Source organism: Triturus cristatus, chromosome 7 (assembly GCF_964204655.1).
Source record: "Triturus cristatus chromosome 7, aTriCri1.1, whole genome shotgun sequence".
Lineage (NCBI taxonomy): Eukaryota > Metazoa > Chordata > Amphibia > Caudata > Salamandridae > Triturus > Triturus cristatus.
The window spans coordinates 1,361,271,752-1,361,284,366 of record NC_140590.1 but is presented as its reverse complement, the minus strand read 5'-3'; the positions used below and the strand labels follow the sequence as shown (position 1 = coordinate 1,361,284,366).

General features: G+C 45.2%; 1 protein-coding gene across 1 annotated transcript in view; it reads right to left on the bottom strand.

The window, feature by feature from the left end:
- The window catches only part of MMP24 (matrix metallopeptidase 24), a 458,389-nt gene that overhangs the window by 234,668 nt on the left and 211,106 nt on the right, over nucleotides 1-12,615 (bottom strand). Inside the window, exon 2 of the mRNA XM_085619071.1 lies at nucleotides 1,476-1,624. Within this exon, the coding sequence (XP_085475197.1) occupies nucleotides 1,476-1,624 (149 nt within the window). The remainder of the gene's footprint in view (nucleotides 1-1,475; nucleotides 1,625-12,615) is intronic.

The window sequence follows — 12,615 nt, the reverse complement described above, 5'->3', positions numbered from 1 at the left end:
ACTTTGGGCATTGAGATGCCTGGGAGAGGCCACAGAATATCAGCAAGGTCCCAGAATGTAAGGCGGCTCTACCAAGATGGTGTCTGCTGGCCCCCAGGCTGCCACTCCTCTTCCCTACAACTGCTTTGTGTGCCCGGCAGCTGCGAATGCATGCCGGCAAGGCCGACAGCTTTTACTTAAAACTCCTCAGCATGGCAGTGTTGGTGGGAAGATCTCCCTAGAAATCAGTCAACATGATTAGCGCTCTTGAGGCACATACTTTGATATAAGGTTACAGTGCCAAGAATCCTTTAACCCCTTCGCTGCCGCGGACATTCCGCTGCAGCGCTGGGGGGGGCAGGGGGGCAGCGCGGTGGGCCTGTGCTCATGACGGAGCCGCTCCGTCATGAGCCACAGTTGAGCTGTGCTCATGACGGAACGGTTCCGTCATGACTCCGCCCATTTGCGTTGTCCCCTCGCACAGGCGGGGAAACAGCGCCGCGCAGGCGGAGCGGCCGCCAACAGGATTGTCATGACGGAACCGTTCCGTCATGAGCACACGCCAACCGTGGCTCATGACGGAACGGTTCCGTCATGAGCAGGGAAGGGGTTAAGGAAGTAGCCAATCTCAGCACTAAGCCAGCGCAGCAATTCATGAAGACTGGGGAACATGTACCATAGATCCACCCTTTGGACTATCACTGCCCAGATGACAAAACTTGTATATGCTCTTTTTATCATTAGTATTGTTTCCTGTGTGTAGTATTAAAGTGTGTATTAAGATAAAGGTGTTTTTCTTTTAATATGACAAGCATTGGCTGGATATTGACTTATAACATATTATTGTATGCGCATGGAGCTCTGAGTTCCTAGCCCACACCATCTTCCCGACAAAACCTTGTGCTGCTATTCTTCGCGATCGTGGTAGTCGAGTGCTAAAGGGGTGCACTCGTAGCTCAGCTTTCGGCTCATTAGCAAGGATTGCCCGACACCAGAGGTAAAAGGCTAAATTAACACAGTGAGAGTCTAGTAACCCATTGACTCTCTGGTCTACATCCCTTGTGCTCTATGCTCAGTTTAATTGGTGCTCAAGTGCACGGCCAATACATTCATTTGCACACGGTGTGCAGACAGTTTGGCCTATGGGCTAGAACCTAAGGCTTTGACATCCATTACTAAGTGCAGGGCATGGCATGCAACCATGCTCTGTATTTACTCCTTTTAGGGCTCAGTGCATTATATACACATGGCATGGACTAGCAACAGTGGGCAAGAACATACAGAGAATCACCTCTGTGGCTAGTGCCCTCTCAATTAAAAAAAGCCCTGGATAGAGGGATAAGTAAGCCACTCGCTTAAGCAAGGGGCCTTAGCTTGGTAAGAAGCGGTGAAGATTTAAATGCAGTGGACAGCAGTCATGGTGCTATTAAAATAATTTTTAAAGCCAGAATAGAGATAGAAAACACAACACAGAAAACATGCAACAGAAAACTCACTCGATTGTTGTGCGGTCCAACACTCCTGTTACAGGAATCCCATAAAACTGCTGCATCGTTGCCACAGCTGACTGCATTGCCTTTTCCGAATGCAACGCGGAGATCCGTATATCATATGGAAGCAAATAGCCATATGTTTTCAACCAACTCTGAAAATATAGGAGCAAAAAACAGAAATCAATACATGTCGCTGAAACAAGAAAACAGGAATCAATCTTCATGCTAGCCAGGAAAAGAGTAATCCTGGTACTGTTAGCTTAGTTTGTGATTACAATTACAGACTAATTAACTTGACATTTTTCTGGCTAAGGTCACCCAATAGTCAAGCTTTGGCAAGCCAATAAATCTGGCACAGGGTCGTATGGGGATACATTTAGTCCCGGGCACCAAAACAAAATTGAATCCTAGATAGCTAAATAAAAAACGGGCCACATTTGCAAATCAGGTCAGTTTTGAATTTGTAAAGACACGCTGTGTAGCTGTTTTTTAGGGTGTGGGAGGCTGCATGCATTTGTACTTGCTGCAGGCAATGTTTGAAGTAATGTTAGGGAAATCAACAGTTAAAATCGGCCCAACAGGCCATAAAACAGGCCCACAAACTGCTAAAAGACCAGCCCACTCACAGACCCGTCAGACCAGCCCAATGTGCACTACCAGGTACCCTGTAGGTCAGTCAGTCTGACCCTGAAGTGACATAAACAGACAATCTTTTTGGGTTTGTCAGTGCTTGTTTTTTTGTGTCAATGTGTTTGAGAAACGTTATTGTTGGGAATGATGCTGGGCCTTCATTAATCTAGCATAAAAAATACTGACTAACAGCAAAACTATTTTTTATCCCAAAAAGCATGTATTTCCAAAGTGAACTCTGTCCTTGAACTGCTGTGGTTGCGGAGCAGTTCATTGTGAAAGGACAGGCTGTCATTATATAAATATTAAAGTTAGCCAAAAGCTGAAGTGGGGTGTCCCGTGATGTATGCTGTTGTGGGCGGAAGAAAATGTTAAAATGACACAATAACAGACCAATGGCGGAAGGAGACTGGCGGCTGAAAGGCCCTACGTGCATTTCCTACATATAACGTTAGTAAAATCAAAAGGTCTTTGGTTAATGTGACGATGGTCACATCTCCTGGCCTGAACTGGCTGGCCTGGCTCGACCTGTTTCTCACCGTTTTCTCGATGCTTTTATGGTTGTTTCATTATAATTGTTTTCTAAGTTGCTGCTGTTCCCGTTCTGTTCGCATATGGATATGAATTGCCTATCCTTTTTGTTTTTCCAGTTGCACATTGGTTGTTTTATGATGTTTGTTATCCAGGAGCAGGTCTTGCTGTCAAGTAAAGCTCTATAATGCCCATGGCCAAGTTGGCGCTATAGAAAACGGCAAATAAATAAATTAATAAATAACGCCGATTATATCTTTTTTTGCAACAAGCCACGAGGACTTGTTGAACACCTGCCAGAGGGAAGGTTCATGGATTTAAACACTGCAGCCTGAGCCATGTGTACAGATCCACGTTCACTCAGTGCCACACCGTGAAATGCTGGGCGTGTGCCACGTGACCCCTTAGTTTGCCTCCTACCTTCAAGATGAGCTGGGAGATCTCAGGCAGGGGCCATGGTCAATTAAATACAACTGCCGCGAAAGTAGGGCAGGTTAGAGAACAGAGCGAGGGAATTGTTTTGAGCCACAACACAAAACCCAAGACTTACAGCAGTCATTAGCTGCATTAATTGGCTCCATCGAGGGCAAAATGTTCAGCCTCCTCATTTGTGGCGCAGAAATAATGAGGATACAGACTGCCGACGTTCGAGTCCACCCTCTCTCTCCAGTAAGTAGAACAGCGACAGAATTATGGGTGAGAACCTTTGCACTATCCCGCCCACCTACTATTCCCCCAATTTGGGTCAGATTTGTTCTGCTGAGGCTGGGGTGGCGTGAGGTGAGGTTTGCCAGCACCCCTCAATCGAAGTATGTGGCGAGCTGCTCGAGCATGGCTGATGACATTTTGCGATTCTTTGGCCACAGAAAATGGTGCAAAACTCAGCGGTGGCTCCTACGCGATGGCAGCCGAGCGTCTCTATCCCCCGTCAGCCTCCCCCCGTCAGCAGCAGCTGCAAAACTTGAAAAATAAAACAATAATAAACCATGTTTAGTATCGTTTTATTTTTCTCCTACCGTGGAGTCTTGGAGGCGGGGCCAGGGGATAACAGGCACTGAGGGGGGAATATGGGCACTGTTATCAGTGCGCATGATGGTTTGGCCGGCAATCTCAGGCCGGCCAAACCATCATGCGCACTGAAGCTGTCTTCAACCTGAGCTGCGTTGCCGGGTTGGATACAGCAGGCGCAGGCTCCCAGTCTCACTAGGGGCGCAAATCGAGAGCGCTCAGGCCAATCCTGATGCTGCTCTCATCCTGTGAGAGCTGCATCAGGATTGGCCGCAGGGCAGTCTGAGAGCCTGTGCCTGCAATCGAGCCAGAAGAGCGGCGGGATTGACGTACGTTTTTTTTAATGATTTTTTTGTTTTGTTCCCCTGCCACTTTGCCCCGATACCAGCCGCAAATGGCAAAAATAGGGGGATCGCCACACAATCCAATATGTACCGCATAATCTTCTCATTGCTGCTAACCATTGTTTTCTAGTGAAACTGGACCAAAAGCTATTAAACATGTTATACAAATATTTTGGCTAGTTTGGTAAATTCACTTCTGTTTGAAGACCAAAGCTACACTTACCAGCAGCTGTGAAAAAGTAATAACGACTAATTTAATAAAAATAGAACAGGCAGCAGTAGGCTGTAAAAAAGTTAATGAAATGGAAATAAATGAGAAAAGGGCGATGACAAACGATGAACTCTCTAAGAATATAGAACTGCTAGTAAATACACCATAACCTGTAGGAAGTTGAAAATGAGAACATCAAAAATCATTCAAAACAGTTAATTCATCCATCTTTTCTCAAAGAAGAGCAGAAAAATGTGTCCATTCCTTACAACGACCCAGTGAATGGCAAAGGAGAAATTCTTTACTATAAGTTGGTGAGGAGGAACAACTACTAACCTTAAATAAACATAAAAAAGTATAAAACATAGTACATATACATTGAAGAAAGTTTACTGACTGCCAAATAATTGGTACATTGTGTAGGAAATTGCCCCTTTTTGTCATGGTCACCCCCATTTTTTGCCACTGGTACTGATGTTTTTCGACTGAGGTGCACTGGGTCACTGGTAACCAGGCCCCAGTGCCAGTGCTCTCTCCCTAGAAACAGGGTAAAATGGTCTAATTGTACTACAGTTGGCAATCATTTAGCACCTCTGAAAGTCCTTAGTACACCTGGTACCTAGGGCATGGGTACTAAAGAGGGTCCCTAAGGGCTGCAGCATGTATTATGCCACCCAAGGAAACCCCCATACAAATTGCATGCAAGCTGCCATTGCAGAGTTTGTGACATGGTGTAAACCAAGTGTGAAAACACGACATGGCACACTCTCTGTGTGCCATGCCAATGTCAATACATATAATATATGTAGTACACCCCTACAGGAGGCCATGTGCCCTAAGGCAGGGTGCATTATATTACTTGTGAGGGCATATCTGCATGAGCAGCTATGCCCCTGTGCTTTCTAGTTTAATTACTGGATGGTACAAGTGAACAGGGAAGCCGTCTTAAGTATATGTACTGCGCACTGGTCATTACGAGTTGCCCAGCTACATGATGGGTTAACTGAAACCTATGGTGTTTGGTATTAAACACCTTGTCTCAATAAATCTTTACTGTTACCAGTGCTAGATTTATTATGTTTTACAAAACAAGGGAAACCAATTTAATGGTCAGGGGCATTTGGGTGTAAAGTATTTTCCAGAAATAAAGGTCCCTCACAACAAAAAATTATTTTGGAAAAAATGACATATGGAGATACAATGATGTCTATATTTAACCATCCTACTGGACAAGATCATTTGATGTGAGCAATTAAAACAACAAGACATACAAGTGGGGCTTCATACAATATAAAAGAATAACTAAGGCATTTTGAGTAGCGAGCCAGAAACGCAAATCCTTAGTTAGGCCAACGAAAATGCATTACAACACCACAGCACATCATAATAAGGAGGATAAGAATGTGACTAGGTGCGAGAAGTTGACAACGTTCCAATCCCTCTAGCGGAATACTGGGATCATCTTCAGGACATGTAGATAGGTGCCTGAGACATGCACTGAGAAGGCACCTTAGAGGTGCCCCCTGAAAAGCCTACCAGTATCTAGTGTGCTGGCTGACTGGTATTGTCCATCCTGCCATCACAGACAAGTTTCTGACCCCCTGCAGGTGAGAGCCCACGCTCTCTGATGTAAGAAACAATGCCTGCTCTGGAGGAAGGTGTTCACACCTCCTCCAGCAGGATGGCTAGTGATTTAGCATGCCTTCCCCCAGACTTGGCTTGCTCCAGACCTGGTAGATTCCACCCCATGCCCTGAGGCCCATTTGGCACCTGGACATGTGGGAAATTTGCTATGTAGTAGGTGTATTGCACCTATCTTGTTTTGGTGGAATTATGAACTCTGGGACAGGATTATGCCCACTCCCCACAGGAAGTGGTCATATAGGGAGAGTAGTACCCCAGGGGCAAGTGGCCAATTGCTACAACCGTTCACTTCCCTTAACGCCCCTAAATGTATTATTTAGGTGGCCCCCTAACACCAGGAACTCAGATTTGTCTGCCCGAAAGAAGGGCAAAGAAGAGTTGAAGAGGTGAGAACTGTGGACCAGCATCAATCTTGGTCAAAACCCTGACTGACTGCTGCTCTCCCGATAATCACCAACACCGACTCGTCCAGAAGCAGAACAGCCTCCCCAAGCCCTTGGAGGTCTGTCTGGCACTTCCTCGACCCAGCAACATCTCCCTTGGAGTGGAGGTGCAGAGGAGCAACCTTCCGCCAGCATCTGACTGGTACAGTGTTCAGTCGACCCCCGGGCCCACCAAGGGAGCAGCACCCAAAAAAAAATCTTTGTTGCTCCATGAGGTCAGATCTGTCTCCCTAACGAGTTTGGTGACGGCAGGACCCCCAGGAGTCGCCCAGCACCAATACCCAAGGCACCGAAGCCAGTAGCAAGCAACATGGCTTATTTATGTTCAGTGGGAACACCATCACCTCCCAAACTTACCTGCATATCGAGGGACTTCAAGAGAGGCCAGCCCAACACCGAGAGTGGTCCTGCTGTGTTTCTTTCCCCTCTTCTACAAGTACACTAAGAACCATGAGAGCCTCTAACTTACCGACCCGCCAAACAAAATGCCTCTTGACCCGAGCTCCCCAGCCCAGGTTCACTTAAACCGACAGAGTCTCTGTGCTCCTGAGACCCTCAAGAGTCGAGCCCACCCTGGGTTCTGCCGGGCTGGTCCTCATTTGCAGCCACTTTCTTACAGGTACTTTTCCCCATTGACTTCAGTGGGTAGCGTTCAAAGCTACCACTGCGTAAAAGTACCTCTGCACCCGGATACGTCAGGGCAGGTAAACTTGAAACGTCGGTACTTTCTTGGACCTTGGCCCCTACTTACCTGAAGTCCAGAAGAACAGTCCTGTAAGTCATCTGTGTGTCTATGCAGTGAATGTTTCTCCCTTTGGATAACATTACTGCGTTCAAGGCTCTTGCCTCAAATCTGACAGATGTCATTTTCTATTGTTATTAATGTAAAAATTGATAATGTCTAAAATACTTTACTGATTCTGATAATCTTGGTGTCAAAATTTATATAAAAATCTCTGTTATTTTTCTAAATTAGACTGGAGTTTCTTCTTGAGTGTGTCTCATTTATGGACTCTTTGTGTACAACAAATACTAAACATTACCCTCTGATAAGCTTAAAATGCTTGCCCACACTAACACAAAGAAAGCATTTGGGATGATTAATTTAAGCCCTGCAAGCCAATAAGGGTCGTCTACATAGTGTACCTCTTTTTGACACACAAGCCAGCTTCCTACACACATGTTGCTCTACATTTTGCAAGAATAAGCATCCCAAAACGCCTAACCATAGAGTATAATATTGCCACAAAATAAAAATAAAAGACATAGAGGGTACATTTTATAAATACTGGGTCAAGAGGAATTCACTGAAAAGCCCTTCTCACAACATAAAAAAATAGTGTTGTGCAAATGTGTCTGTCCCGGGAAGTACACTAACACCCAAACCAGATCAGCAGATAAATGAGTGATATTCAAAGCTGTCAAGTTCGCCCTAGGGTCCCCAGGTTACCATTTATGGGCCGGGTTTACCAGGAATACCTTAGGTTGTAAACTTGATGCAGTTGCTTTTAGTCCCTGTGTTTTCGCATTTGTAATTACTGGTCTTTAAAATGTAGCTAAGCTTTTAGCTTTTGCGAGTTTCAGTAGGAGTTCGTTTGTTGTGCCTCTTATCAATCCACATTTCGATGTACTGCAGCTTGTTGTTATCAAAGTACAATGTGTTCATAAAAGAATACAGACCAGGAGCTAAGCTCAGAAATAGGAAGATTCCGAACTAGGCCGTTGTTAGGAGCGGCCTGGTAGGAAATAATGATATATCGGTCACAATAAAAACACAATACCTCAGGGATCGGTATTTATAGGGGCTAATAAATACCAGCCATCACAAGTTGTACATTTTTTCGTGCTTCCTTCAACACAATCTGCATGTGCCAATATATATATATACTAGGCATTTCCCCGAGCAGATTACACCAGTTTTACCTTCCCAATTTACCTGAGGAAATCATATGTTTGCACAGGGGTCTAAGTGTTCTGCTGCCTGAAAAATAAAACACTCAACTTTTTTGTTAAGGTTTCACTTCTGGTAGCCGTTCTCTGAGACTTCCTCTCTCACGCGTTGTGCATCCCCAGGCCCTCTGTTCCTTACTTGCATGACAAGAGACTTAAATGCCTTGAACCAGCTTATAGTCCGTTTCTCCAGATCTTTTAAATAAACGCTTCATTTTACCCCCCCTTTGGCGTTTCACCCAATGGCGGATGGTTGCATCAAATACACTTAAGCTTTCCCCATTTCTTCCACCTTAGCTCCACATTGGTTTTAGACTTTTCCCTAAATTGGACCTGATTAATCGGATTCTGCTAAAGGAGATTTGGTGATCAGGTTTAAATACCCACAAAGCTGGAAAATGATTCAATTAACGACAGCCAGTCTTGATCTCCAAGCGGTTAATCTCCTGGGCATTATCCGAAAGCCAAGGCCCAGCCTTCTGGTATTCAACGCGTATCTGGCTTGTAGCAGTTTCCACAGTAAATTGTTTGTAGTGGAAGTCAACAGAACATTGGCCACCAACTTGCAGCAGTTTCCCAATGATTGGGGGCAGGAGAGGGAGGTACATTAGATTGGCCTTGAACAGCAGGTGCTCAGGTCCCTTTTAGGGTTCAGATGAATTTGTGGTAAGGGAAAAGGAAAGGTTGTTTGAGAAGCAGGCCCTATATTGTTGGGGAAAATACTTTATAGTTTTTTTTAGGAAGGTTTAATTAAAAAATGTTTAATGGCCGGTGTGAGGAGATTGACTTGGACGATGTTCCCACTACACGAGGTCAAAGACTCCCCTGATGAATAATGCTTTTGTGTTTGAGATCTTAACATGTCAGGCTAAAGAATGGGGAAAAACAATGGGTTCTCGAGGTTCTCTGCCTCCTTATTGAGCTTTTACTGGTGTTAGAGTGAACTTCAATCTGATCAATAGAGACAGCTAGCTGCCACACGACATACCAACCCCCTTAACTGAGTTGCATTGAGCTCTATATTCCAACACCATGGTGAAAGTAACCTTGAGTTAAGGATGCCTCAAGAAGAGTGCCACTGCTGAGAGGAGTAAAGCAGGAATTTGTGCTTACCCAACTTCTGTTTAATGTGTACTTAGCAGATTTGCCTGCTGCTCTATCTTATTTAGGGGCATATTTATTATTATTTCATGAAGTGCAGCAAGGGAACTTGATACACTGCATTGCGTGAAAGGGACTGAGCCGCCATGCTCCATTTGGTCAAATATATGGGGCCTTTCTGCTCTTTCCTTGTGCTCGGGCACTGTGTCTTGCACCGTTACGGTCAGGATTGGGCACTCCATATGCCCTTCATATACTAATTTCCATATTTGTTTCCTGCTTTGTGGTGCCCGAATCTGGGCAGGGGCACCACCAACATATCACATAAGTGTTGCAAGGGCCTGCAGAGAGAGCAGCAGCTTGTTGGGAGGGCCACTAACAGACATGTAGTTGCTGAAGAGAGCCCTTATGGCATGAGGCTACTTGATAGCTGTGATGTATCTGTAAACTCTGGTGAAAAAGCTGCAGCCACTTCAGATAGATATGCCCTGTAAATATCCTATTAGAGGTTGAAGGGGGTTGTAACTCTTCAACCACATCTGTTAAAATGTAAGTCCTGCACCAGCATTAAAACATTAGGGACAAGTTAATGTTTGGAAAGTTTGGCAAGCATCATGTAAGTATATACATAGAAGTTCCAGTCCTTGACGAGGGGGACGATGATGTGGTAACTAATGGAGTATACATAATAGACCCAAATACACTCATTCAGAAGCAGAGATAATCACACACAACCCTCTCAGTGTTAACCGGCTGAGCCTCCACTTATTTCTACATTTGATTTTTTCTTTGGTAAAAAAGACGGCAAAAAGCACCCACAAACACAAGAGCTGGCCATTAAAATACATGAAGCGTGTATTTATTATGACTACACATTCACTTTGACACTGAAGTTCCATATGCTGAGGACTAAAGTAAATCCTTTAGCATGAAAACATTTGGAAAACACACACTTTTAAATAGTTAAAAATGAAACACCCATTATAAAGACCAGTCCAGCAGTGAAGTCACTGCACACCCAGACGGTGTTTTTTTTTTCTGTCAGAATATTCCAAATCTATCAGGATGGATCCAGATGGAGCCACATCCTACCTCTTCTTCTAAACCTTATTTGATTTGAAAGAGCTAGCCAGAAAGACCCAGATGTAATTTCTGTTGGACCTGAACTAAAGGCGAAGTTTGAACAGGGGACCATGACATCTAGAAAATATTTCACGGCCGACAACCTTGGCACGGTTTTACCCCCAACTTGTTGCCTTCTATCCTTCTGTTTTTGCTAACTTCATTTTGCTTGCTTTAGGACTCTGCACATGTTACCACTGCTAACCAGTGCTAAAATGTGTGTGCTCTCTCCTTTAAACATGGTAAAACCCATACTTACACCCAATTGGCACATATAAGTCACATATAAGTCACCCCTGGGGTAGGCCCTAAAGAGCCCATAGTGCAGAGTGCAATGTATTTAAGAAAGTCAGACATGTACTTTTAACTTTCATATGTCCTGGTAGTGAAACACTCTTAAATTTCTTTTTCACTAATGCAAGGCCTACCTCTCCCATTAACACTGAGTTACCTTATTACATTTAATAAGTGCTAACTTTCAATTGGGAGCAAGTAGGATTGTCAAGTTTGGTGTCTAAAGAATTATAATTTAAAACTCTATTTAATGGTGTCGGATTTTATGTCACAATTCTCAAAATGCAACTTTTAGAAAGCTGTCATTTTCTTTTCCTAACCATTTGGTGCCTGTTGCTTGTATCCTGGGTTACAAGACTAGGTGTAGATGGCAGTCGGTATTTGTGTATTGCTCCCAGACAGTGAAACAAAGGTGGAATGTGTGCTGGCAGGATGGGCGATCTCCGATTTGATGAGGGGGAGGAGCTGTCACCTATCACACTTGCACATCACAAAGACTCTGCCCAGCACACTCACAAAGAGTTTGGACACTAGCCCTTTGTGACCCCAGACAAGCTGAGGCCATGGCAGGGAGACAGTATGCCTGTGAAGAAAAAGATCTACAGGCTATCCAACAAGGTGAGAGCCAGCATAAAGGCAGAAGTCTCCAAATGCTGGAGCTAGGAGAAATTGATCCCTCAATCAGCCCTTGGTCAAGCACAGTGGTTCTGGTTCCCAAGGCTGCCCCTCCAGGTATCCAGGTGAAAACTCAGGTTCTGCATGGATTACCAGGGGCTCAGTCCAGTCATTTAGACTGACGTTCACCTCATCCCCTGAGCTGATGAGTCAGTTGATCAGTTGTCTGCCAAGTTCCTCCACACATATGATCCGATGTCTGGGAACTGGCAGATCTTCACAACTGGGGAGGCCAAAGACAAGTTGGTGTTCTCTACCCCAGAAGGCCACTTCCAGTTCCGGGTGATGCCCTTCTGGTTGAAGAACGCCCCTGCCACCTTATAGAGGTTGGTCAATCAGGTCATGGCTACCTAGATGACATTGCGCTCTTCAGTTCTAGGTAGGAGGAAGACCTCTGCCACCTCAGGGAAGTGCTTCAGGCTCTGCAAAGAGCAGGCCTGACTACCAAGGCCAGTAAGTGCCAGATAGGGCAAGTTGCGGTGGTCTACTTGGGTCACCAAGTGGCAGGGTGCAAGATGCAGCCCCTCCAGGCCAAAATTCAGATCATTCTGGCTTTAGAACCTTTCAAGGCCCAGACAGAGATGAGGGCCGTATTGGGCCACACTGGGTACTACAGGAGATTTGTCAAGGGGTGTGGTATCATTGTTGCTCCCTTGATATAGCTGACTTTGAAAAAGCTGCCTGGACGGAGGCGTGCCAGACTGCTTTTGACACCCTGAAGAAGGCCATGTGTATGACACCTGAACTCAAGGCCCCTGATTTCTCCCAGAAGTTCATTGTGCAACCAGATGCCTCAGAGCATGGCATAGGGGCCATGCTCTCACAGCTAAACGAAGAGGGCCTAGATCAACCAGTAGCCTTCATTCGCAGGAGGTTACTTCCCAGGGAACAGAGGTGGGATGTAATAGAATGAGAAGCATTTACAGTGGTCCTGGCACTGAAGAAGTTGAGAGCATACCTGTTTGGGGCTCACTTCCAGGCTCAGACAGACCACAGACCCCTCAGATGGCTAATATAGATGAGGGGTGATAATTCCAAACTTTTGAAGTGGTCTTTCTCCCTACAGGGAATTGACTTTATGGTGGAGCATCTCCCCGAGTCGGACGACGCCAGTGCTGATGGACTCTCCAGGTTCTTCCTACTTTACCACTGCCAAAGTGCATGGTAACACTAGCTTACACTCAATTGGC